Source organism: Anguilla anguilla, chromosome 18, assembly GCF_013347855.1.
Source record: "Anguilla anguilla isolate fAngAng1 chromosome 18, fAngAng1.pri, whole genome shotgun sequence".
NCBI classification, from domain to species: Eukaryota; Metazoa; Chordata; class Actinopteri; order Anguilliformes; family Anguillidae; genus Anguilla; species Anguilla anguilla.
The window spans coordinates 27,488,385-27,515,820 of record NC_049218.1 but is presented as its reverse complement, the minus strand read 5'-3'; the positions used below and the strand labels follow the sequence as shown (position 1 = coordinate 27,515,820).

Genomic DNA, 27,436 nt, shown 5'->3' with positions numbered 1-27,436 from the left:
TATACAGAGAAAAACTTATGGATGCCCAATTCAATATATATCACATGCCTGTCTTCTTACTGTATATAGCATTGTTTGTAATTGGTCCCAGAGCTTGTAGGTTATCTGCAAAAGGCAGTTCCTTTAAAACGGACATGATGGTTTTTGTGGGTTTCCTTAGTTAGATAGCATGCTCTGTTGCAGTACTTGTTAATTGCCAGACTTTGACACATGTAAGCAAAAAGAGCAATCTAGTTAACAACAGACATGTACACATATTGCACACAAAGACATACAGAGACATACACAAAGCAGGGATAGTATCAAATAAGGGTGGAAAGTAGTTTACAAATACTATTATTATATATAATAGTATATAATATAATATTAGACTTACAAATAGTATAATAAGGGATCTTTAGCAGTGTTCTGCTGAGCTGGTCTCCACTCTCTGTAGTTCTCATTAGACCTCTTGACACATCACAAACCACATTCATTGCAGTTTCAATATACGCTGGTGGCTTTTCACTAACAAACACTGTTCTCACACTCACATCAATTATATTTAATCAGAGAAATCTATTCTACGTATATCATGCTGTTTACGAACAAAATAAAACGGTGTTTTTGTTTCTCATTGCAACATTAAAGTAAAGTCTGTGAACTGGTTTTGTCTGTATAAGTCCTACTATTGTCAACATCTCTGTACTTACAAATAGTTTAATTTTGAATTAATATATGTTGAAAATTATTTGTGTCCTGTTCTAGTTTGTTACGTTGGATTCACGTCTTTATTGTTTTGAATGGTTTTTATGCTAATCAAACACAGTTATAGCTCAAAATCATAATTGGTACAGCAGTCTCATGGCACATCAACTGTCTCAATGAACTCGGCCTAGATTCACATTGTCATTTGGCCTCAAATTTGACAATTAAATTTGGCCTGAACTTCAAGGGTTTCATTTTATCTTCACCAACAATTTGATTTGAGTTCAGCTTTCACCACAACTAAAGTCAAGAAACAAATATTTTAATTTAATTGTAAGTCAAGGTAAGAGAGAGATGTTGAGGCAAGTGCAGGCCAGTCGGAATCACAGCTGTCATATAAGCTGGCCTTTGGCAACCGCCCCCACAGCTCATAGCTCACACCTCCCCCCTCACACAAACACACCTTCTTGGCTGTCATGTTCCCCACCGCAATGTTCACTCCTTGTCAGTTCTGTGAAAACAGCAGCCGCGTGTACGTATGTGCCTCTGAAACTGAAAACACATGATGAAGAAGGCAGGTGTGGCCCAGTATAGACCCTGTGCAGTGACAAGCAATGAAAGGCTAATGTGAGACAAAGTATGTGATACTTCTTCTCCTTGTATTAAGAAAGCCTCATATAATTTTTGTGTATATATCTATAATAGAAAGACATCCTATTTGATATTGAATATATTGTCAATATTAGTAATATTGATGTAAAGTGAGAAAGTGTGTTTCTAATTAAACAGCACAGGAAACCTACTTTGTGCCTTGTTACATATGCTCTTTATCAGTCCTGAAATCACTCAAAAATACAATCATTTACTGTAGACACTCAAGAAACTGTGCAACAGAACACTTTTAAACATCTGAACAAAACCCTACTTTCATTGCTCTTTCTGACAAGAAAACTCCCACCACTAAGGATTTAGTAGGTTACAAGTGAAACACAATCTTAAACTTGAGGTTACGGTGTCTGATTAACATCTTTGCACTTCTCATCACATCACATCACTTCCTTTACCTTAATCTCCTAAAATTATTCTAATTATTCTATTATTCTAAAACTCCAAAGTTTTCAAGCTGGAGAACTATTCCCTCTGTGAAAACTAAAAATATGATTAAAAAAATATAACAACTGCGCCACATTAACTAATTTCTGAGTCATCATAATGTAATTTGTATCCACCTAATATTAATAATAAGTTTGCTAGTTAAGTGGCTCGATTTATTTAGTTGTATACTTCAAATGGATACAATGCGTCCAGTCCGTTTTTACACCATTTACCCTGTCACTCTGGGTTTGACCACAAGAGAGCACTAGATGCCAAAAAAAAAACAAAAACAAATACTACTGGTTATGTTTTTAACCTTTCCCATAGTATCTGTAACCTAGGTTATTTGTTTTAACCTTTCCCAGTACCCACTGTGGGGAACGGCCTCATCAAATGGACAGGAATTACTTTGGAAGTTCAGGACATGTATTGATCTACCTGTTTTATATACGTGATCTCTCAGTATTTCATTTCAAACTTAAGGAGAACAACTTCATTTTTGCATTTTCACCAAGATAACTGCATTTGTGGCATTTTAGTTCATATTCATAATTTATGTAGACATAATCTGTTAGTATTGTAAATGGTACAAGCATCTTTCTTCATTTAGGCCATTTTTCAAGTTTTGGTATGCCCTTGGTATGCCCTCACCACCTAGTTTGGCAACCTCTCTGTTCAACTGAGGTGCCAGATCAATCACTTAATTCAGACAGCCATGGAAATCATGAGGGTCAGGCAACACCCCCCCTCCAGCCTGCATGTGATAGGGCACTTATCAGACAGGCAGAAAGGAATCATCACAGACTCCACCTATGTCCTACACCCGGAGTACCAGCTCCTTCCCTCTGGTAGCACAGTGGAATGCCATGTGAACATCCAGACCTAAGTGCATCTACATCACATACATATCTGTGCTTGAGCATAACCACAAGGTGGCAGTGTTTCTTTATCTATTCATAGTGGCACCAACTCAGACCTCAGATACTGAGAAAAAAGTAGAATGATTAAAAATAATTCTGATTATGAGTTAAAATTTACATTTTAATTTATATTATACAATTTTTTCAGCAATTAAATTTGAAATTAAACTATGTTCTTCTGTAGAAGTTTCCTCAAATTCTAACGAAAGATTACAGAAATTAGCTTTCAACTGATGATTAATGCAGCAGGAAAAAATAAATTTGCAGACAGCAAGAAATGTTTTTAACGTTTGACAGCATTTGCCAACCACTGTGCCATGGTAAATTCTGGTGTACTATGTTAATAACATTGCATAAAAATAATAAAAATGAATAAATAAATAAATAAATAAATAAATAAACTTTGCGATTTTAATTTATGTGTATGCGTTAGACTGGTCCAGATATTTTTGTGCATTTTTGTTCAATGATGTAATGGGTACAGACATTTACAGCATTACATTTGCTATTGAAATTGAAGCTATGATTATTGAAACTTAAGAGTTTAACATTTGATGCTGAACGTTATTCAAGCCTGAATATATGGATGAGGAGTTGCAGCAGAGGCTGCAAAGTCAAAAAGGTGAACGAACATGACAAAACAACTACCACAGAGGTAGGTTTCATTTCAACTTTAGGGGAGACATTTTAAATAGATCTGGGGTGACAAGGTTGTCGTTTCATTTGGGGTGGGATTCATTTGGGTGGTGTGAGAGTGTGAGACAGAGCCTGAAAGTTTGTGTGACCCAGCTATACAACGCATGTCAGAAACCTTAGATGCTGACTTCACAAGTGGGTGAAATAGGCTACAAATTATCGTCGGATGAGATTTAATTATGTGTAAATCAACATGATTTAAGTAAAATAATTTCACAGGTCATGATAATGATCACACACACTGGGCCTGTTGAAAATATGCAGGAAGACTGAAATAGCATATAAAAGAAAGGAAACTAACCCATTAAACCAGTCCGAACATGCCTTTTTAAGTCTAGCATGATGGAACACATGCTTCTCCCTCCTTCATCTTTCCTCAGAGAAGGCTCAGCTCTCTCTCTCCATCCCCTCCTCTGCACACAAAGAAATAGTTTGCAATTTATTTACACGCACGCAGACACAGACAGACAGACAGAAAAAAAACAGACAAACAGACAGACATAAAGACAGACAGGCACCCACACACCAAAAACCCCAACTTTATGGTATGCACATCCTTTTGTTTTTCTCAGAAATGCCCATATCCCCAAATGTGCAATACAACCATTACTCAAGTTCTTTCTTATAAGCTACAGGATGCCTGTTTCAATTAGTCAAGTGCTTTAGCAAAAGGCACAGTTAATTTATTTCTCTATATATGGTTATTAAATATCCTCAAACACTACAAAACGTATCACGCATTCCTTTTCATTTTTATAGAAAACAATATTTGTCAAAAATATGGGAAGAAATGTCACTGCTCTGTTTGCAAATATTAAACTTTAAGTAGACTGACACAATCATTTACAGGCACGGTCTGGTCAGCAGGTTCCATTTTGTAGCAGCAGGCTCAAAAAGCAACAACATAACAGAGCTGATATATTCCATATGCTGTAGATTCCATAAAGTGTACAAATTATAAGAAATAATAAGAAAACCCCATTGTTCCTTTAATTGGATACTGCATATTAGCTTTTTTGAGGGGGTGGGATTACATTTTAAAATGATAACAGGAAGCATTCATCAAAGAAGGGACAGTGACCACAGGAAAGAGCTCAAAATACAGGTTGGGAAGTTGGGAGAGGGTAAAAGTTCCAGGAAACTGAAATCTTTGCTGATTTGTTTTCTTAATGCTTGTTTTGCATTCACAAATGACCTAGAAGTATTTTTAAAATGATTTGTCCAAGGAAAAAAACAGAAAAGCCTGTGATGAGTTTGGCTTGCTTTCCCCCTTGGCTAAATGCCAGGCTTTCAGTGGGTGGGGTGAGCTGGGTGAAATATATGTAACTGAAAGGCTATGAAAGGTGAAATCCTTTCTACTTGTAATATGCAAATGATGCCCTTCCCACTTTTGTGTGGGCAAGCTCTGTTCTAAATTGTGCCTTCTCTGGATACAGAAAAACCAATGCACTTCTTTAATTTCCAAAAAATGGAGCGACCCACAAGACACAGGTCTCATTTCGGGAGGCCTACGGGCACTGTAATATTGCAATAACTCCAACAGTTAATATTTGTAGTTCCCACTTTAGCCGGGAGGACTTCACCAACTATCAACAACAACCATGTGGCTTTGCTAAAAAGCCAGCACAGTGCCTTCCCTCCCTCCCGCCCTCCTGTTGCTGCCAGTGACACTCTTGATTGATCGGTAAGTTGCCCCACCATTAGCTAATTAAACAGTTTTCAAGCTTAGATATGTGGAAATAAATCCTTTGTTTATACAGGTGTAATGTCCAGAATTTGAGACTGCTGTCAAGTCTAATGTTAGTATACAGTAGCTCAACATTATTACACATTGAATGATCTGCAGGTTTAACTAGGCAATGGTATTGCCTAGCTTGTGTTGCTTTATTTCCTGTTGTCAGGTAGTCTAACGTTACCAAACTGGACAACCTGCTCTAACCTAGTGAAGAGGACTGGTTTACATATGCAGCGTCTTACAGATATGAATATTAATGAGCGGAGGATACACACGCGTCTTGTCCTTATCTGCAGAATAGGTCACAATAATATATTAGCTTTATTTACTATTTAACAATTATAAATGGGTTAAAAACTTGAAATAAGCATTAAGACAATCAATTTCCTGGCCCTTTAAAGAGGTACGGCAGTGCGCGGTTGGGAGAGGAGGTGTAGGTAAAAGATGAAAACCCGACAACATGCAAAGCCTTTAGCTTTCACTCAGCAGGCTCTTCAAGCTCCTCTCCAGCGCCTCGTCCAGCTCCTGCTCCAACTCCTCCTTTTTGGACATGGCCAGTTTGGGCTGGTAGCCGTGTACCATTTGGTCTATGTAGGGGGCGCTCTGCGTCCCGTGGAGCATCAGCGTCCACTCCTTCAGCACCCCCCTCTGCGGGGCGTCGCCCTCAAAGGCCACCTCCAGGAGCCAGGGGCCCCTGGGGTCCTCGCCCCAGGTGTGGGTGGTCATGAAGGGCCACTTGTCGAATCCCACCTTGGCGTCGTCGTCGCGGGGACGCCGGCCCAGCAGCATGGACTTGGTGCCCATGGGCGAGGTCATGTTGATGCTGAGGTCGCCGCGGCGACTGGCGTTGACGGTGACGACGGCTTGCACGTGCTCCAGGTAGCGCACAAAGTTGTCCTTGCCGTGGCAGGCATCGGTGGTGATGGAAAGCAACAGCTTGTGGCCTGACTGAATCTTACTGCAGGGAGGGGGGTGGGGGGCGGGGAGACCAAGATTATTGAATTTGTTTGATAGATCAGACTCAGGTGCAAATGCTAAGTGGATGTGCAATAGCATCTGAGAAAGCACTTGAGGCATAGCTATCCAGTTGCAGAGACTGTGGTTAAGACAAAACAGCCGCACATGGTCACTGAATCGATGATATTACCAGCATGCAAAGCCAATTGTGAATACAAAGTTAGCCCCACAAACAAGGAAAAGATATTACAAAGGTTCCCTTGTGGCACAGTACAGTCGCTAGATGCATAGAATCATCCATTACTGTTTTTAACTTCATTAATTCCATCTGGCAGGAATTGTGCTATCAGGACAATTTAACTTGATCATAAAAATGCAACACACATGCCTCCCACCCAATATGATAGATGAATCAAGGAGGTGTTTTACTTTCTGAAGTTGCTAATAAAAATATGCCCTAAGGAAGGGGCTAGGAAATTAAATTTAGAAAAACCTGGATACCCATCATCCAGTTCATAAACGCAGAACAACTCCTACTGGGCACAGGCGATTAGTCTAAGAGGGAAGTACTCTCCCTCCCTTTTCTGTTTCCTCTCTGCACCCGGGGAGAGAGTGGGGAAGGATGGATTATTAATAATCGAGGTTCACCATTATATAATATGATATAATATGATGTTATGTAAAAACCCAATAAACAGTGCCTGGAGGAAGTTAAAAAATGAGAAACAGGATTTGTTTGGTGTGGTGACCTACCCAACAGACATACCCATTATTCCATAATTATTATAAGAACCTTTTTTCAGGCCATGATTCACTGAGTTCAGCCAGCAGATCTGTGGATTTTCCAAGTTCGGGCTGGCAGTGTGAAGGGGTTAATTAGAAAAATATTACAGAAGCTTATCATGGCACAGCCTAATGGGAATTCAACAACATGCTCTATCACTGGTAGCTCTTAATTGCCATTTTGGCACATCTAGCCTCCTATTAAAGCAACAAAAATAAGCAGGGAGCCTTAGCCTGCTGACAGGGGGAATCCATCGCAGTCCGAGCCTTTCCCTACTACTATCTACAATTACACTAGTTGCCATGTTCCAGCACCCCAACAATAAAAGAGGATGGCTAAATAGAGTGTGAGCATACTACATTACATTACAGGTATTTAGCAAGGCACTCTTATCCAGAGAGACTACACAGCTTATTGCATTTTTTATAAGAAGTATCTATTTATATAGCTGGATACGTACTGAATCAATTCAAGTTAAGTATCTTGCTCAAGGGTACAACAGCAGTGTCCTACCTGGGAATAAAATCAGCAACATTCACGTTACCAAAGTCAAATTTCCTAATCATTAAGCTACTCTGTCGCCCTCAAAACTGCGCAGTGGCACACAGAGTACGTGGGTTTGCAGCAATTCAGGGGAAATGGAATTGATAGAAATAAAGGCCATGGGGTAAATGGTTGTGGTCCTGCTACCATGTCACTTTCAAAAATGTGATCCCCTTAGTGATGTATTTTTAGGGCTGTCACACAGAAAAAAGAAGCAAAAATAGACCACAGTGTGTGACTGCATTACAGCCATTTAAACAGTCGAGTGAAACTAGAACACATGCCTTCAAACTGTGCTAAAAGGCTTGCAAATGGACTTCTGACATTTCCCAAACACCAGCTGTGGGAGACTCTACAGCAGGGGTCCCCAACCGTGGAGGCCAAGAGGCTGGGTTTTATTTTCACTCAGAACTAAAGCACCTGAATACATATTTATATTATATGTTTAACAACTGGTTTTCTGGTACTGATTAGGCTGCTGGTTTTCAGGGGAAATCAGCAGTCATTACATTACAGGCATTTAGCAGACGCTCTTATCCAGACCGTCTTACACGACTTTTACACAGCATTTTTTTTTTTTTTTTACATTGTATTCATTTATACAACAGGATACATACTGAAGCAATGCAGGTTAAGTGCCTTGCTCAAGGAATTGAACCCATGACCTTTCGGTTACAAGCCCAGTTCCTTACCCACTGTGCTACACTGCAGTCCCTGTGACTCTCCAAGACCAGGGTCGGCCACTCCCTGCTCGACAGATTCAGCCTGTTGAACATTAAAGTGTAAAGACTGGTGATGGTACTCCGCTATCCTACGCTCAGTCCTGGCCCTAACAGGGCAGGAGGGAATCAGACCTAAGACCGGATTCCTGGCCACACTCACTGCACTTCCTGAACGGAGCCGGCGACGCAGTGGAACCGCTCCGGCACAGTCTTCCATTCCAGCGCCATGTTGACCATGCCGCCGGCGTCCAGCACGCCGTAGCCAAACAGGTGGTTGAACTCCAGGCCCACGCCGTTCCGCCGCCACCGGTGCACCTCGTCGTGCAGCTGGTTCCGCTTGGAGGTGAGGACCGTCAGGTGCTGGACGTCCCGCCACGTCAGGCTGGGGCTGGAGAGGCGAACGCCAGGAGAGGATCAAACAGCTGCTGCCATACGCTTCAGAATACACACGCTCACTGTTCAGTGACCCCAACACCCCGCAATCTCCTCTGCTTAAATAGGTCAGTGTGACCACGTTCGTCTTTTATTTTTCGTGGCATTTTAAAAAATATTAATGCAACACATAGTCATCCACAAACTGTTGTCACTGCCCATTGTTTCAGAATTCCAGGCACTTAGTCGGAAGAGAAAGTAAAATGAGTGAGATATACAGTAAATAGGAAACAGTACAATACTCATTTAGCTATATTCCTGCAACTTAATTCATCAGTTTACCAGAAATCTCTACATTTCCACACAATAGTACATTATTTTCCAAAGTACAAACTGTTTTTAGCCAAATAGTTTTAAGCCACATATTGATAAAGAGTAAATAGTGGATGAGGAATGAGGTTAGTAGCACACACCATTGGTTTGGAAAGATGGATTTGGATTTTTTAAACAATTCATGAAAATAGAGCCCAATGTAAATTTCTCATTATGTGCAGACACATGTGAAATGCTTTTATTGCCCTAGTTAATAAAACAGACCCTTTGTGGATACCAAACACACAGCAATAACCTTGTGACAGATCATTACATTACATTACAGGCATTTAGCAGACGCTCTTATCCAGAGCGACTTACATAGCATTTTTTTTACATAGCATTTTACATTGTATCCATTTATACAGCTGGATATATACTGAAGCAATTTCGGTTAAGTACCTTGCTCAAGGGTACAACGGCAGTGTCCTACCCGGGAATCAAACCTGCGACCTTTCGGTTACAAGCCCAGCTCCTTACCCACTGTGCTACACTCCGACAGATCGACACCTTCATCCCATAAACAGCACACCAAACAGGGTGTTTGTGCAGTTATAACCAAATGACAATATCCTCATTGTTTTTTCAGACACATAAATCATGTTTTGCACAATCACAAGTCAAATTCTATCCTCATTTTGATAAAATCTGTTTATTTTACGAAACAATACCCTGGATTTATTCAACATTCGTCCTCGACCACCAAAAAATAAATGTTTGACAAGCTGTTTTGATTTTCCTATTTGCACTACCTGAACATCAGACCAGCCTGCAGATTTAAAAGTTGCCTTGATTGGCATCTCGTTAAAATCTCACAGCCTCATGTATGGTACATACTTAGCTTCCAGTGCCAGGGCGAATACTCCAGCTGCCTCTGGTGCGGCCGCCGAGGTCCCAGAGTGTCGCAGTGTGCAGTTCCCATACAGATCTGTGGTCGCCTGTGATAGCACACACACACACGCACACGCGCACGCGCACGCGCGCACACACGCGCACGCGCGCACGCGCACACACACACACACACGCACACGCAAACGCGCACACACGCACACGCGCACGCGCACACGCACACGCACGCACACGCGCGCACGCACGCACATGCACGCACGCGCACACGCACACGCGCGCACGCACGCACGCACACACACACACACGCACACGCACACACACGCACACACGCACACACCCACACACGCACACGCGCACACGCACACGCACACGCACACGCACACGCACACGCAAACGCACACACACAAACACATGCACACGCACACGCAAACGCACACACACAAACACATGCACATGCACACATACACGCACAACACACACGCACGCACGCACACACACGCACACACAAACACACACACGCACAAACACACACACACACAAACACACACACATGCACGCACACACACACGCACACACAAACACACGCACGCACGCACGCACAAACACACACACACACACACACACACAAACACACACACACACACACACACACATGCACGCACACGCACATGCACACACACAAACAACATGAAAATATATTGGTTATCCCTCTTAATGATAAAGAGCACAGAATCCTAGCACAGGTGACTGTCGGAAAAGCCAGAATGTTTTGAACAATCTCAGCAGTGCACCTGACATAGAAATTTATAACATTTCCAAAGCATGTTTTCAGAATATTCTGGGATTCATGGCATCTTCAATCACCAAATCAGCTCCTAATCCACTTTTGATTGCTTTCTTCCGAAGCCTGTGGAGACTTCAAGACCGTGGACAGCGGTACCTGTCCTCAACGGCAAAATATTTCCCTGGAAGAAAAACAGCTCGCTAGCCAAGCTTTGGGGAGATTTATTTTACATACTGTGATTTGTTTCTTTTTTTTTTTGCAGCATTACACCTTTACGTTTAAGGCAAACTGGATGCACTGCTGGACTTTTCTCACTGCCCTATTACAGACATGGCACCTTCTGAGCTGTTATCCCTTCTGTGTCTGTTACCTTCTCCACTTTCTCCCTGTCTGAATTAAAAAATATGAATGTAGAACAGGCCTCTCCTTAAATCACCCTGCACAATGGCTTTACCTGACACTGCAATAGAGGCTATTTAAACTCGTGTGAAAGCCATGACCATGTAAACATCCATAGAACATTGAGTAGGTGCATTCATTTTTTTTTTTCTGAAAAACTGAATTAAGGAAACCTATGATTAGCATTTGGTTTTGTACAGATATTTGCCTAGTCTAGAGTGACTAAAAGTCTAGGTGTAATGTTGTATAAGCACAGTCAGGAAGCACAGCATTCAGTTTCCAGTTAATGAAAGCAATGCACATGTTGCAGTTTCTGCATCCCTCCTCCTCCACCCCACATCTTCTCCCCCTCTTTATTCTGTTTTCATTGATTAGGGTACTGGCCATCTGCAAGCTGTAGAGTATAGAAACCGTACCATAATCACACTACCATAGAGCCAAACACAATACCAGGTTATTCAGCTGCAACACACCCACTGGTAATATATTCATTGTAATCCAGCTTATTTTTCACCAGCGCGCTTTGGCCATGTGCGCTCCTCGCCTCTAGTTACGAAAATACAAACCTTCAGTAGCCACGCCCAGTGCACCCACATGTCACGGCATTCGCCGTGCCCATGCCCCCTGTGAAACGGATTCCGGAAAACAGAGCCCCAAAACTCTAGCACTGATCCAGCTCTACTGTTCAATTTCTTCACAATAAAAGTCCCTAAATGGCACTCTGCCTCGGGAACCCAAGGCATGTTTGAAGAGGGATCACGTGACAGGAAGTCTCCACTAACCACGCCCGCCTCGGGCTTCCTCTTCCTGCCGTTGCTGAAGGTGGAGGCCAGCGTGGACGAGCAGCTCTCGTCGTACAGGGCGGTGCGTCCGTCGTTGATGGCAGAGTTGATGGAGATGGTCCACATGCTGGAGGCGTAGCCATCGCAGTTGCAGTCGTCGAAGCTCCCCCCGTCCCCCGAAGCCCACACGTAGATGCTCCCTCTGCCTCCTCGACCCTTGGAGATAGCCAATCACATATAACGCTTATTTACAAAGCAGCTGCAGCTCTAGCTCACAATAAAACCAAGTGTGCCTGTTTTTTGTTGGCTGGAGAGTTCGGGGGTAGCGGGGAGGGGGAGGGGGAGGGGGAGGGGGGGGGGTCTGATTTGTAAATCAAGATTCACAAAGGTAAATATAACAAATGAGAAACCTTTACTTTGGAGGTTTGGATTTAGAGTTCCTAGCTTTGTACCAGCTGTTAATTTGAACAACTCAAAAAAAAAAAAGAAAAGTAATATCATAGACTGAGGACACAAAGTGCATAGCTGGTGAGCAGGAGCGGTTTCCGCGGTTACCTTATTGACCCCGTCTGCCATGGCCTGGAGCGTGAGCTCTCGGGGGCCGTCCACCGTCCGGCCGTCGTCCGTGGGACCCCAGCTGGCGCTGTAGATGTCGATGGCTTGCGGCATGTGGCTGATGGACGAGGCCTCGATGATGTCCGTCATGAAAGGCTGATCGAGCATCCGAATGCCTGAGGGAGGGGGGCAGGGAGGAGGGCAGGACAAAGGGGATGAGGGGGAAGCAGTGATGTGGGTGAATGAGTGTAGTGTAGGGGGGAGGGTGGGGAGAGAGGTGTGGAAGTGAGGGCAGAAGATAAGGAGGGATAGGGGATGGGGAAAGAGGGCATGAGTCGTAATGAGGGCATAAGTGAATGAGGGCGTAAGAGTGAGAGTGGGGGATTGAGTGGAAAGAGCAGTGAGATGAGGAAAGGGGGAGAGAGGAGAGAAGGGGAGAGGGAGCAGGGAGAGGAGGAGAGAAGGACTATAATGTAATATTCTATAACAATCCCTCTTTTGGCACATAATAAATGTGATATATAATAAACATAATATTAACATAAAACTAAAATGTAGAAGTTATTAGTTAAACAAGGAATAATTACTACAAATCCCTATATGTTTTAGTTCCTACCAACACAATTGAGCAGTCTAACCTATCTTGCTGGTGGAAATTTTACAATCAGCTTGAACATGTATTGCATTGTCCAGTATTTTTCTCCATAAAATGATAATATTTGTGAAAAACAAAAAAAAAACAAAACAAAACATACTTTGGCTTGTATACTTTATTTCAAATTACTGATGGTCACAAAATGTCAGAACACCAGCATGCAGTGCTAACTGTGAAATATGTCTCATTAATGAAGATTATCCCTCAGCCTATTTCACTCCAATTATTTCAAATAATTTCAAATAACTTTTTATTTTTTATTTGTATAGCATTAATAATAATACAAACATCGTGTTATTGATCTTTTTCATCATCATGGACATAATAATAATAATAATAATAATAATAATAATAATGGGGTCCAAACTGCCTGATTTCTGTCAGACAAAATAGTGAAGGAGCCATTCCTAAGGTCATTCCAGTTTCAGGAATAAAAATGGTCTAACCTGAAAGATTTCCTTAATTTCCCTTTATTGAGCCCCAGAGCACAGGGGAAAACACAGTGGAGAACCCCCAGAGAAGAGAGGAGCTGATTTACAGTATAATAGATTCTCACATTTCCCCCACTGACCTTTCTGGCATGTTCTTTCAGATCTGAGCACAGGGCTGCTGATAGGAGCAGGGGAATTGAGTTATCAATGTTCATTTTAGTTTTTATCTGTTTCTGGACATTTTTTAATCCAATACATGCAAGAAGAGAGATACTGACTCCATGGGAATCATTGTGCTATTGAGCCTGGCCTTGCTATTGCCTGTATGATTTTCCAATCACATGGAAGAGGGCAAAGAAGTGAACCTGAAGAGGTTGCTCACTCCATTCAAGAAAATGGCTTTGTTTACAGCATGGGTGTGTAGCAGCTCTGCCATTGGTCAGACGCACAGTACCTGCCACCTTGGAGTTGTAAGCCACTCCCACACCGCAGATGTTGTTGTTCGCTACCGCGGAAACCTCACCAGCACACCTGGTTCCGTGACTGTAAAGGTATGAAATTACAAAAATGGGAAAACAATAGCAAACCAGGAGCAGCAGGAAAAGCTATGAAAAAATTCCCACCTACAGAAATATAGTACCCTCTGATCGCTAACTGGATCTCAGAATATGCTGTTTGCTACAAGCTACTTATTAAGTTAAATAGCATATAATATCCATTGTGTCTCTCATGATTAACAGATTAACTCATTTAATATAAAATGATCTGTCTTTCATGCTGCCCCTGAACCTGGAAATGTTTTATTTTAAATGATGGACAGATGCCAAGATCCTCTAAGATTCAATATCTGGGCTCCCCCTGAAATGTACTGGCTTTCTATGTGAATTTGCGGGAAACTCAAAGGACCCGTAAACAGTTGGAGAAATTATCCTGCATGCGGTGCAATTGACTTGTTCGGCGGGTAATTAAGTGGCAAGGAGAGAATACATTTCTTTCAGGCTTGTATTGGTGAGGAAAAAAGTCACACGCTACTAAACTGACGCAGCAAATCAGCAACAGGCCTGTGGGCTGCCAGCACGACGCGGAGGGCAGGAGGCAAAGATGCAGCTTTCACAGGTGCTGCTTCACATGAACTGCTTCATAGGTTCCCCTTCACAGGAGCTGCTTCACCGGGCGCTATTTATAGACCATCAGCTGATCGGCTCGCTTAGCCGGCGCGAGCTATTATAAACCAGAGCCAAGTCACGCTCCTGGCGGGTTGGTGCAGCTTGCCCTTGAGCTGCCCTTGAAAGTGGCGGTAAGAGGCGGTGATTAGGACGGGACGGTGCGATCTTAGAAAGGAGAGCGCTGAGCCTCTCCTTCCTGCTAGGCTGGATTCAGACGTTGTGCAAGTACACTGCGGCTGTGCTCCCTAGGCCCTCCCAGTCTGTTTGTGCAATCCGCTGGCGGGGGTGGGGGGACGGGGGTCTAAGGGCACTTGCCTGGTGGAACCCATCTGCAGGGGTGAAGCTAAAACCATTAAAATCGAGACCCGCACCTCACTGGTAGCGCGACTGCCCTGAAATTACGGAACAAAAACACGTCTAAAAGAGAATGTCCTCGCAGGGCCCTGCTTCCTGACACCGACACAACGAAGCAGAATATATACCAGCCGGACACCGCCACACACTTGTGCTGCGTTAATGCAGTGGAGCCCTGAGCTATGAGAAGCGGAGTTAATGGAGTTACGTGTGAGGAAAATCAATACTGCAGCCCAGAGCACCAGCGCCGCTCAACCTGCTGTCCCAGGCAACACCATCAGAGCCGGGCGAACTCCTAGCATCCTGCTAACGTGCTATCGGGCAAAGACGTAGCATCCCGCGGAGACGTGCGGAAAATGACCTGTTAAACCAGTCGTCCGTGTAGCGGGGATACGGATAGGGGTCGTTGCTGCTGAAGTCAAAACTGGCTTCTGCGTTCTGAAAGTAGAGAGAGACTTTAGCTGTTTAATAAAATAAAATAAAATAAAAACAGAAGGAATAAAAATTTACGAAGAGACACAGTCCTATTGTTGTGCCGCTCCATCATGGACCATTTTCTTACTATCTGAGTTTTACCTTGGAAATGATTTGGTTGCTATTTGCAAATGAAAATCTGTTTTACTTGAAAGATAATGCAGTCTCAGTGTGCACTTCAGTTGTACAAGGTCAGACATTTATTGTGAGTGAGTCGCAGGGAACAAACAGGCAGAGGTCAACCCAGTCCAGTTTAACAGCGTGAGAGTACAGATATGAGAATGTAGCAATGCACTGATGGATCAGTTCAATGGTTCCTGAAAATATTCTAAATTTATTAAATTAAGAAGCTGAAAATAAGATCTCAACAAAGCCTGGAAAAGTAAAATAGCCAGAGTTTCACAAGATCCATGATAATGATGATGATAAAAATACGCAATCATATCGTACCTCACACATCTTTCAATCACCACCAATGTAGGCACACACATGCACACCACACACACACGCACACACACACACAGATAAATTAGGTGGACATTTTGTGGTGAAACATCGATATCATTAAAAAACTGCATTACCCATTTCAAGCTGACTGCACATTTGTTGGATGATGCCCTGTGGGGCTGGAGGAAGCTCACAGTGGGTACTGTCCAGTAAAATATTACTTGTACATATCTGACCTTAATTTCAAAATCTGCAAAAGCTGGGGAAATTCATTGTCTTCAGTTGTAATATTACTTCTGCAAAGTTGAATGTTTTGACTGACCCCAAGTTTGAACAGATGGCTCCTCTGGGACTGTACTTTCCAATAAATACAATTAATGGAAGGCAGCAATGAACTGAACATCAAGGTGGGAACTAATCGTAAACACCTGAGGAGTAGGGGCACTTTAGAACTGCTCAAAGGTCAGCTGCAGGGCCAGAGCAGAGGTTATAAGGGTTACAGGAGGTATACAGTTATAGGTATGACTGAATCTACAGTACACATCAAGCACTTAACTTATAATGACCCTGCACATACCACCTATATTGTTGCAATTCTATACTACATAGCATTACATATACAAACATATACCAATGAAATTCTGATCCAACTGCTAAAAGATTATTTGAAAAGTATTATAATTCACTAAAGGGTATATTCTTCTAAATCAACTGATACCAAGATCTGTCATATGAAATTCTTGCGTGATAGTATAAAGCAATGTAGGTCCATTCTCTGGAGTACATATGCACCAGGAGGAGCAAGAATATTTATGAAAAGGTCATATAAATTCATAAACTCCTCTTTTGTTCAGTTCTGTAAAAGTCATGAGCCTTATTGTGTCATGAGATAGGCCATTTCCATAGCAACCCTTTGGAAACTCATTGGTATTTAAACAGTAAGAATATTGCAGTAGTTTTATGATAACCAACTGTTCTGACCATGTTTCAACATTTTCCGGTACAGGGAAGCACTGGTGAAATTGGAGACTGCTTCTCTTGTTGAATGGGCTGGCAAGAGTGAATAGGCCCAACCTTCAGACAAATTGTGTCAAAAAAAGATATCATTAAACCTTTAACCTCAGGCATGGTAAGCTAAGCATAGTGTGCCTTTGAGAAAAATATTACTCAGTGGCATAATTTACAGCAATTAAGCTTTAAAAATGCCACTTTACATGGAAATTAATATGTTGCTTAATATAAGATTCAGCCATGTTTTTTAATATTCATGCACTATGTCCAACAATGAGCACAACCATTAGCAAAGCAAGAAGATGTCAGGAAGTGTGATGTTTTTCACCAGTGGACTTGGAATGCAACAGGCACTCAATTACTCACGCACATCTCTCACCCTCCCAACACACACCACTGAAGACACAGACACAGACACAGACACAGACACAGACACAGACACAGACACAGACACACACGCCTGCGCTACTAGAGGCTAATTCAAACCAGTGAATGGCGTCATATCGCAGCGTCTGGGTGGCCTGTGAATCGCGCAGGTAAATAAGATGGCGGTGTTCGGAGGAGCCTCGAGCGAGCTGAAGGGACGTCCCTGCTCCACGCTGCCGGGAAGCATCGGCCCGGCGGAGCGCGACTCCGAATCCACGGCCGCCGCGGACACAGGCGCTCATCTCTGGCTTCAAACCCGGCTGCGTTTCCAGGGCAAAATGAGGCCACGGCCCCCGTATCAATCACGCAAATCGAGGAGCAAATAAAGCGGCTCGATGGTGTTTTTCAGACAGAAGTGCACGGTTCATTCTGCTTTCAGACACCTCAAACTCTCTCTGCCTTCCCACCCTCTTCCCCTGCAGAATGAAACGCACTTCCACCCCAGAGTCTTTATAGACGTGTAACATGTTTCCCTGTGCAGTACAGCTTGGCACTGAACGCGCTCCATAACGCTCTATTGTGATGCCTCTTCTAATTGCCAGGATGATACATACTCCCATCTCGCTGCCACCGCTTAGATTTGCGCACAGGCCATGTGACTAAAGTAGGTTGCATAAGCCCCTAATTAAAACCACAGCTTTAGCCAAAAAAAAAAAGAATAAATCTGCATATTAAACATTCAACAATTCCCTCTTCTAAACAGCATAAACGCAGGTAACATGCACAACAACTGTTAAGGTTCTTCATTTCTGTCCTAACAGCACTTTACGTGATGACTGACACGACTGGCTTAGTCGCTAATCATGGCAAATATACTGACTGCTATGTTTTGCTATTTTGTTTTGCTCCACTACTTTGAATGGTAAGCCACAGAACCATGAGCATGAAATTCAACCAGCTGGATTGGCGTAGTGCCTTCTGGCAGTATCCTTGAAGAACACAATGAAGCTGACCAACAGAGCAGGGTACTTGGACTCGAGCCGGCTCTCTACATTTAGACCATACTTGCAGGATTCCTCCATAGTCTTCAACCTGTTTTCAACCACTAAAAGCTCAAGAGATAAGTATTCAAGAATAGTACATAAGGTTGTGCCACAGTATGAGGTACTTACGTAATTTGCAGCAAGATCTGGGTGCAAATAGTCAATTCCTGTCATGGAGAAAAAGCAATGTGTCAGCAATCTTTCTAAGTTACAGGGCCAGGGATTACAGTGCAGTCATTAGCTATAAGTAAGGTCCTCAATATATAATTCCAGCAGGACTTTTTCAGGATTGGTATGGGATTACTTTGTTTTCACATATAACTTTAAAGGTCCTGGAGTGAGCTCTGGAGACCAGATTTATCCTCCGGCATTTATGTGTCTGACTAAACACCAAGCAAAGATCCTTTTAAATCAAACGGTTGAATCACTGGCATTTCCTTGAAACCCATGAGAAAACACACATTTTCTGTGGCATGAATGTGTCTGTGCAAACTATAAAAAAGGTCTATATTATTTTTAAAGGACACGTATTGACTTTATGCTTTTTTTCTGTAAATAAAGAAGAGCGAAAACATTGACCTGTAATCATAACTGCATGCATCTCATTGATATTAAAACCAATGAGAGTTCACGCACCGTCATCCATGATCGCTATGGTTACTCCTTTCCCGGTGAACCCCAGCTCCCACGCCTGGGCCACGTTGAGATCCAGCGCAGGGGTGCCGTCTGCCTGCCCCGTGTTTATCTGATCGGTCAGACAATATGGGGGCGTTGCGTGAGATGAGGAACCCCAGAGTGCGTGATAAATGAGTCAACACCGAGCAGAGGCAGATAATATCAACGCCTCTGCTATTTGCCGCGATCCAGCCAGGGAACATTTAGGCACGACAAGCTAAATAAAGACACAAGTCAGGGACTGCCATTCAGGAGGTCGGCGTGGAGACAGATGTGATCACGCATCGCATATCCAACTCTAAACAATGGTATTTTGCATTTCAGACACTCAAATCACATATAAGGAAACATCTGCCAGGGAAATAATGGTTCAGGGTAAATATATACTCACAAGATACCACTGCTTGGTGAATAAGGGGTCATTCATATTGACGGTGATATCATCGATATTTCGGTAGCCTCTCTTCTTCCTGCTGAACCCCTCTTGGTGGGTCACTTTTTTCACCTGGTGGGGAAAATTAACATAATAGAAGTAAAGGCCTATAGCAATGATCTTCACTCCAGGTCCTGGAGAGCAGCGTCTACTGGTTATTGTTTTTGCGTTAATATCAGCAGCCAGTTCAGACTTACGAAACCAATAAGGCGAGTTAACTGCTCTAATTAACCAATTAAGTGCCGAGTAACAACACAAACCGGCAGACCCTGTGGCTCTTCTGGACCAGAAATAGGTACAGACCGACCTATAGGTATACCCATAGCTATAGGCCCGTACAAAACCATTCTAAATGCACAGAAACCATTTCCCTTCATGTATTCAACAGAAGCGTCTGAGGGAAGCATGCGCATACCATTGTCTAGCTTTTGAAAAATTCACACAAATACTGATTTGCCAATCTACAGGGAAAAATAAGACTTTTAATTGCATTCAGCAACAAAATGAAAATCACACCGGTTCATTTGAATAAAAATCAGATTTTTCATGTCCATATTTCCACTGGAACACGGTGCAATGTACCACGTAATTTAATTATCTGCTGTGTCCTCGCTACAGGCAAGACTTTGCATGAATAACAGACTCCATTCATTTTTCATACCAAATTAGGCTACAGTTTGAGGGCTGTTTAGGTGCGTGTTTGGCAGTACTTTCAGGCACCGAAAAAAGAAATGATCCAAATTCACTCAGGGAAATCCTTGATCCTTTCTTCCTGAGACAAAGAATGAGAGTTGTTCAAAGAAAGGTGAAAAAACCCATGTGGTGTTTTAAAATGCACCCTGGCATATTGACAAGCCTTGGGTAGATGCAGAGTCTGCTGTGTATGCTTGTGTTCTCACTATAATATTCTGCTAATATTTCTGAGGAAGTCATTTAAAAGCTGTGTGAAATTATGAATGTGGTTTGATTAAACTAGCCTGAGGATTCTAGCAACAGAGCAAGCCTCTGTCTTTCTGAACAGGAAGAAGTCAAAATAAAATGCATTCCCTTTAATGATCTCATGAAATAATTAGAGTTCTCTTTGCAGAATTTCCAACAGTACTGATAAACAGTACGGCAACCAAAGATAATTCTTTCAACATCATTATAGCTATTTATAATTTCTCTTCCTTTCATTATGCATGGTATGGCAAATCCCCAGTACGAAACCATAATTAACTTTCACACCAATATTTGAATTAATTTGCCTTTGATCATATCCAAACTTGTGGTCATATTAAGTATATTCTGTGGTCTTATTTACAACTAAACAATACTTTTCAAGAAAAGTATTTTCGTTTTTTCAAAATACGAAATATTGCATTTTATTTTGATATTAATTAATTTTATATATTTTGGTGTAGATTTGCTGTTGGTACAAGACACAAGTGCCAGCAACTGGGTCAGTTCCAACAAATGATTTAAACAAAGTAAATTCCATACAAAATGAAATGATGCCCATTAAGTACCCTCCACCCCCAAATGCCCATCACCCCACCCGTCTAAGTGAATGAATGAACAAAACACAAACAGTAAACAAGTCATTTACGCGTTGTTTGGGCTGGGAAACATTTTACAGCTTGGCTTTTTGTACAGGAATAAAATTAATGAACTGTGCTTTATAGTTAAATTAATAGAGTGCACACGCAATATAAAGTCACATTTTCTTCAGATAGTAAGATGAAAAAACACAGGGCCAAGTTACATTCAATCATTTTGGAAACATGGGGCAGCATTACTTTGGAATAGAACTGGTTTAATTAGTGTGGGCTTAGATATACAATATTGCTTGTTGTAACTTTGCCTCATTTTGAGATCAATACTTCTAACGACAGGCCTAGATTTTGCAAGTTTTAATTAATGAAGTATAGACAGAACTTTTTTGTACAGATTTGTTTGTTGAAAACATTTTTGTTGAGATACTAATTTTGTGTGTCAGCCCACTTGCTTCAGGAACTGAACTGGACTTGTGAAATCAGATTATGGCTTGTTTGCTAATTTCCCACCTCTCTGTTTCTAAGTTCCTTGAATAAAGCCCTCATTTCCTATTTGACTTTGTGTTGGTATTGAACTGTGTGGAGCTGAAACACTGTGTTTTATCACATTAAGTAATGTCATACATTTAATAACTTTTTTACCAGCAGTCATGTTGTATAGTAACATTACATTTATTACTGATGCTGTTCATGAAAACTATCCTGATTATTTATTAATATCATTCAGAAATAAATAACCTAGCCTGTAATATGTTCACCAATCCAGGTATGAGTGCAAAGGCAGTCTATCACAATAAAAATAGATCTAGCTGTAATGAGCAAAGAAAGTTATGATCCTTAACTCAAGGTGCATGTGTGCATATCAATATATTCATTTTCCACAAGCAGCCAACAAATACCTCTTTTTGTTGCTTCCGCTTCACAGAAAATTAGTTATATTAGCTTTGCAAAATTGATTATTTCTGTTTTCATTAAAAGCATGCCCACAGAAAAAAATGTAAGGGCCCCCTCAAGCGCATAAGAGCCAGTTTGGAGCATAAGAGCAGGATTACTTTGTGACTGATCCAGCTCTTAAAGGATTTTAATGGCTTGAATTATTTTTTTTTTTTTTAAAGCTTATGTGTTTATTTGCAAAACATTTAACACCGAGGTATGACATCTTGGGACAATCACCAGTCTGTTGCATTATGCTGGAGCTTCTCGCCCCCACACCACAAAGCTCTTGGTTCAATTTTAAGACTTATCTTTAAGGGACCTATTGGCTCTTGTCCCGGCACTTAACATTACTTTGAGACCGACTGAGTTAAGAGTGCTGGTATAGACTTCTGCTTCAAAGAGTGTCTGTACACAAGGCTGATTCAAACCGCAAAAACGGGGCTCATCTCCAACCCTATGAGCAATTCAGGCCTGGATCCAATGGTTTTGTCATTATGCACTTTACAGTGCAAATTGTGATGGGTGACTAAGAGCACGCCATCTTATTACATTGGTTGGTCACAAAATGATATTTATTTCAAATGCTTGGGTAATCGTTACTGAAATATAATGATATTAACCCATTATGTGAAGCACGGAAGAAAAAAGCATGTCAAAGAAAAATTTCTGTTAAAATAGATTCTTAATGATATCAGATTGCTTTAAAATCCCTTCGGGGCAAAAGCCCCCTAGCGGCCTGGATGAATTACATTACATTACATTTATTTGGCAGACGCTTTTATCCAAAGTGACATACAAAAGTGCATTTCATGGTCATAGACAACTGCTAAACACAGGTTCAGTAAGGTACAATACTTATTTTGTACAGCTATTTCTAGCCAAGACACAGTTTAGTTCACACAGTGAACACTATTCAGACCTAACCTCTGCAAAGCCAACTAGGCAGAAGAATAAGCTACAGATGCCAGCATTCTGATTGGTCAAATCAGACATTCGGTGCTCCTGAAACCAAACAACCAAACCCTTTTTATATCCCAAACCCCTATACAGATGAAAAGATAATAATTCCCACTTGAGAATGATGCAAAAGTGAGTTTCATGAGTCAAAACATGATTTGTAGTGAAATATATGATTATGTTATGATTTATATTTTTTGGATATATTTGGAGACACTAGGGGAGACCAGGGTACACTGCTTACTTTTTGCTTCATAGATCTTTCATAGTTTTGCAAATCAGCTGCAGATTTTGCACGCTTGAGGTCAAGGAGTTTGCAACCCAGGACATGCATAGTTTTACCTCTTTTACATTTGTGATCTCTCAGTATTTCATTTCAAACTTAAGGGGATCAACTTCATTTTTGACTTTCTGCCAAGATAACTGAATTTGGGGCACTTTATTTCAACCTAAATTATGAATATAAGCTAGTTAGTACTGTAAATGGTTCTAGTGTCTTGCTTCATTCAAGCCATTTAGCAAGTCTCTGTGATGCTTACATCTGGAGTTATTACGGCTTAAATAGAACACCCCCTAAATGGGCGATGATTGGCCAGATCTGGCATCGGTGTGAAGGGGTTAAGATAATTTCAGCCACTGAAATAATAATAATGATTTATATGGTATTTAAATTAAAAAATCAAAAGGCTTTAGGTTGTAAATACCTGAGTGTAGTCTGACCAGAATCTGTGAAGATGTACACTATAATATTCCTAAAGGTGGACAGTGTTTTTAATCAGGGTAAAAACATAAAAATATGTCTTAAATAAGCCATTGTCTGTCACTTCTCTAATAGAAACAAGCCTGTTTCTATGGGAACTGTGGAGGGAGCAGGGACACTTACCATGTAGTGCTTCTCCAGGCTTTGCCAACGCTTGAGGCTGCGTCTCTGCCTGGCTTGGGGATCTTCTCCAGGGTAGAAGTGAAAAAGTCTGTCTCCAAACGACAGCTGGCCAAGGAGAAAAACACACGGGACAAATCTAAATTGTGCACTGAAACCGCCCCCCCTTAAGGAGGGGAAGGAACTGGGACTGGCCTGAATTAAACATTCAGCTGCATCATGGGCAATTTGCTTTGTGCACTATCAATGAATTAAAATTCTCCTTGTGCTTTAGTGAGGAGAGGTGCATGGGTCCAGCCCACGGGTCTGAATGTACAATGAACTGATCTTAGCCCTCTGATGTGAAAGGAAATCTGAAGTCATGGACAGTCATGTGTTATATCCTAAGGTAAAGTCATAATATACAGTAGAAGACCTTACCCAGAGTAATTCACAGCTCATATAAAATAGATTCAAATGACTGTATCAGACCAAATATATATATTTTTTTAGATTATCACAGATTATACTTTATTTTTTCTTGAATAATAAAAACAAAGACACAATTTAACCCCTTTCTTAAGCCTGAAAATGACATAGCCAAAAAAGTGGTAATATTCTTGAACATTTTTGGCATAATCCTGGCATAATCCTGGTCTCTTCTGAAAGCTACCTCTTGAGGGTTTGTTTTCCATGAGTTCAAATTACTCTGAATATTACTGAAACAAAGTAACAGAAGATCAAACACAGAGGCAGTCTTTTTCATTTAAAAGATTTCTGCAGTGGATACAGATGCATATGTCTGTGCCTGGTGGGTTTAGAAACACAATGGAGCTGTCACAACACAGCCACAACGATGGACAAATCCTGGTTCAAATTTGATGGCAATACCACCAAGAATGAGAATTCTACATAGTTTAAAAAAAAAAAAAAAAACTATGTCTAGACAAGTTTCCAATAAGGCCATTTGGAGACTCCAAAAAGACAATTGGTAACTAAATAATATTATGGGTCTTTATAGGTTTAAATTACTACACTGGATATTGTATACTGTATATACTATATGCTCCTGGAAAAAGTGTGCTGAAATTAACTTGCTTTCCCCTGCCTGTCACCATCCCCCTCCCTCCCCCCTTCTCTCTCCATCACCCTCCCTCCCCCCTGCCTGTCACCATCCCCCTCCCTCCCCCCTTCTCTCTCCGTCCCCCTCCTTCACCCCTTCTCTCTCCATCCCCCTCCTTCTCCCCTTCTCTCTCCATCCCCCTCCTTCTCCCCTTCTCTCTCCGTCCCCTCTCCTTGCTCTCCCCCTGCCACCTCTGGCAGGAGATCTATAAAATTGTAGAAAATCACAACAATAGCTATCTATTTTACTAATCCATTGATTGAGGTGCACTGAATGAGGTTTTTGTCAAGTACCCCACCCTCTATGAATACATCCCCCAATTTCACATGCCACGTTTATTATTCAAAGGCCTTATTTATAAGCATGTTGAATAATAATAAAATATGTTGAGAATGTATTTAGATGCTCGCCGATATAAAATGGTATCAAGTCCTTCATTGAACACGCCCTCTGCTGTGGAGTCAAAGCTGTTTTTACTGTCCTAAGAAATATTCTCTCAGACGAGTGATTTCTGCTGACTCTTCTGTTTAGACTTAGGCATTTCAAAAAAAACAAAAACCAACAATCTTTTTAGGCATGAAGTGTCAAGAACTTTTTGGCTAGTGCATAACATTTTCAGTGTGTGTACTTAAAAAAGTTATTGTTTGTTTACGCAAGGTAATTCAACGCTTGTCCTTTTATGCAAGCCGAACAACCTATACTCATTGGCTAATTTCATTGGCTAAAATCCTTCTCAGTCGTAACTAAAATAGCTGGCCTTTGCCTGGCTATGTACTGGGCCGAAGTCATACTGTCCATGTCAAGTCATTATTTGTGCACAGTGGGTCCCATTGGCTATACTGAGGAACCGCTTGGCATGTTCTGGTAAGAGAAGCTTATAGCTGGGTTCATCTTGCTCCAGAGAGCCTACAAAAAACTGAGAGAATACATTTTATGTACACGATATTTTTGTCTTGCATGCTTCTGCACATTTTTTGTCAATCCAGATAAGATTGTAGCTGGCTGTCGATATATTAAAGAAGTTCTCATAGTGAAGGATCAATACATTTAAAATGTCATATCCATGTAAGGTTATAACACATTTTTCAAAAAAAAAAATGTCAAAAAATTCTCACGTCTATTATTTTCATGTAAAATGACTAAACTCAGTATTACTGTATATTACTGTTCCTGAGACATAATCTAATACAATTTCCTTTCAGTGCCTCAAATCTATACTGTTCTTGTGGGGTGCCAGAAGACAGCCAATTAAAGCTGCAACAGAACATTAAGATTGTGCGTGCACTTGCAAGAAATAAGCAACTTTTATAACTGAAACCAGCTTCCTTTCAGTCTCAAGGACTTTAATGATGTTCAGGAAGAGACCCTTAAGGGTGTTGAACAATGCATTTTATTATATCGAGCTCGTGCCATTGAAAACAATTTTTAAAGCAGTGATCGAAATGCAATGTTGCAAGCTGACAGCTCGGAAATTAACTCTATTCTCTATTAGGCTTAACAATACGTATATACACATAAATAAAGAAGCACGTGGTTTTTGTTTCGCATTGTTTTTTGATGTTGTAAATATAGTTAGTGGTTGCCTTTTGAATTTGAGTATTCAATTATCCCTTCGGATTAGTCCGCTAATGTCTCCTGGGAACTTTAAACCAATTTACCCGAACCGTTCTAATTCTCCACAGAACTGGTGGGGTGATTAAAGACAACTTTACTTATCTCGCGTGTCGACCAACCTACATTACGATCAAAATTGCATTTTTATGCATTTAATATAGTCAACTATTCAAGACTATTACACACAGTCTCAAAAAATTAAATTATATCTGACCATAGCCTACACATAATTTCACGAAAACGTTGCGTGAATGATATTTCTGTTGCTGCTAAGAGTCTAATTTAATAAGCACGAGTTCTGCACTTATGATTGACACTGTAGATGACTTGATTCTCAAGAAAGAAAAACTGAATTCTCCCTTTCACTCCAACTACAAGCAGGTTTATATACAGTCGGATATGTGTGCGCAGTCTTTTTCCTATATACAGATATTTAAAAACAAAAGTTAGCAGCGCACAACTTTAAAATTTTCACTCCTTAGAAAATACAGTTGGAGCCAAATACGTGTTAAAGCATTACATCATATATGCATTAATGCCCCTCAATAACACACGTGTGCACTAAAATCTATAAAATGCCAAAGATTGGGGCATAGTTGAGCAAACATAAAAGCAAATGTAGATCACTTAACTAGCAAGAAGTGGCGAGCTTGTCCATTGAAATGTATATTTAAAATGTTCAGTAGCCTTGTCTCACCTTTCGGGCGCTGTCAAACCCGTGCTCCATTGCAAGCTGTTGTGCTTCATCATTCGTACCTTCATGCAACTGAACCAAGAGATGGTTTGTAAAAACGTTCTCTTCCGCGGCTCCTTTTGAAACAACCAAGGCATTTAACAATATCAAGACGAACGGTTTCCCATCTCTGCAAAATCCAAGCATCGTGCCTCGCTATAAAGTGTGGTACTGGAGTTATGCGAGGTACTGCGAGCCTCTGCTAACCAAATCTTCAATCAGCGGCCGTCTGGATACATGTCGTCCAGGGCATATGAAGTTGGTCCGGCAGCTCGGCGCTGTTTGTAAGGAGACGATAGCTTGTGTTGGGAGCCAGGTCAGCATTTTCAACTCTCCTTTTCATGTATTTTTCATCAGCTTGTTCCTGTTGGT

General features: G+C 41.3%; 1 protein-coding gene and 1 long non-coding RNA gene across 2 annotated transcripts in view; one reads left to right on the top strand and one right to left on the bottom strand.

Annotated features, from left to right (window-relative positions):
- Nucleotides 1–1,018: 1,018 nt before the first annotated feature.
- LOC118217939 (neuroendocrine convertase 2-like) lies at nucleotides 1,019–27,436 on the bottom strand. Its single transcript, XM_035400191.1, has 12 exons — nucleotides 27,029–27,436; nucleotides 23,619–23,723; nucleotides 19,266–19,379; nucleotides 18,836–18,944; nucleotides 18,329–18,366; nucleotides 15,220–15,296; nucleotides 13,793–13,881; nucleotides 12,253–12,428; nucleotides 11,698–11,913; nucleotides 9,721–9,821; nucleotides 8,300–8,527; nucleotides 1,019–6,091 (listed from the first exon to the last, which is right to left on the bottom strand). Exons 1-12 carry the CDS (start codon nucleotides 27,209–27,211, stop codon nucleotides 5,605–5,607), a joined length of 1,923 nt encoding a protein of 640 aa, XP_035256082.1. The 5' UTR covers nucleotides 27,212–27,436; the 3' UTR covers nucleotides 1,019–5,604.
- Nucleotides 27,277–27,436, top strand: part of LOC118217943 — a 29,107-nt gene continuing 28,947 nt past the window's right edge. The window contains exon 1 of the long non-coding RNA XR_004763334.1: nucleotides 27,277–27,380. This is a non-coding gene — a long non-coding RNA (uncharacterized LOC118217943). The remainder of the gene's footprint in view (nucleotides 27,381–27,436) is intronic.

Bases quoted from the DNA above. Each gene is read 5' to 3' on its own strand.
- LOC118217939 (XM_035400191.1), bottom strand. From the start codon at position 27,211: ATGCTTGGATTTTGCAGAGATGGGAAACCGTTCGTCTTGATATTGTTA. The intron at 15,297-18,328 runs GTAAGTACCTCA...CTCTACTTTCAG, and splicing joins CAGATCTTGCTGCAAATTAC to AACGCAGAAGCCAGTTTTGA. The intron at 8,528-9,720 runs GTATGTACCATA...TCGCCTCTCCAG, and splicing joins GCCCTGGCACTGGAAGCTAA to CCCCAGCCTGACGTGGCGGG.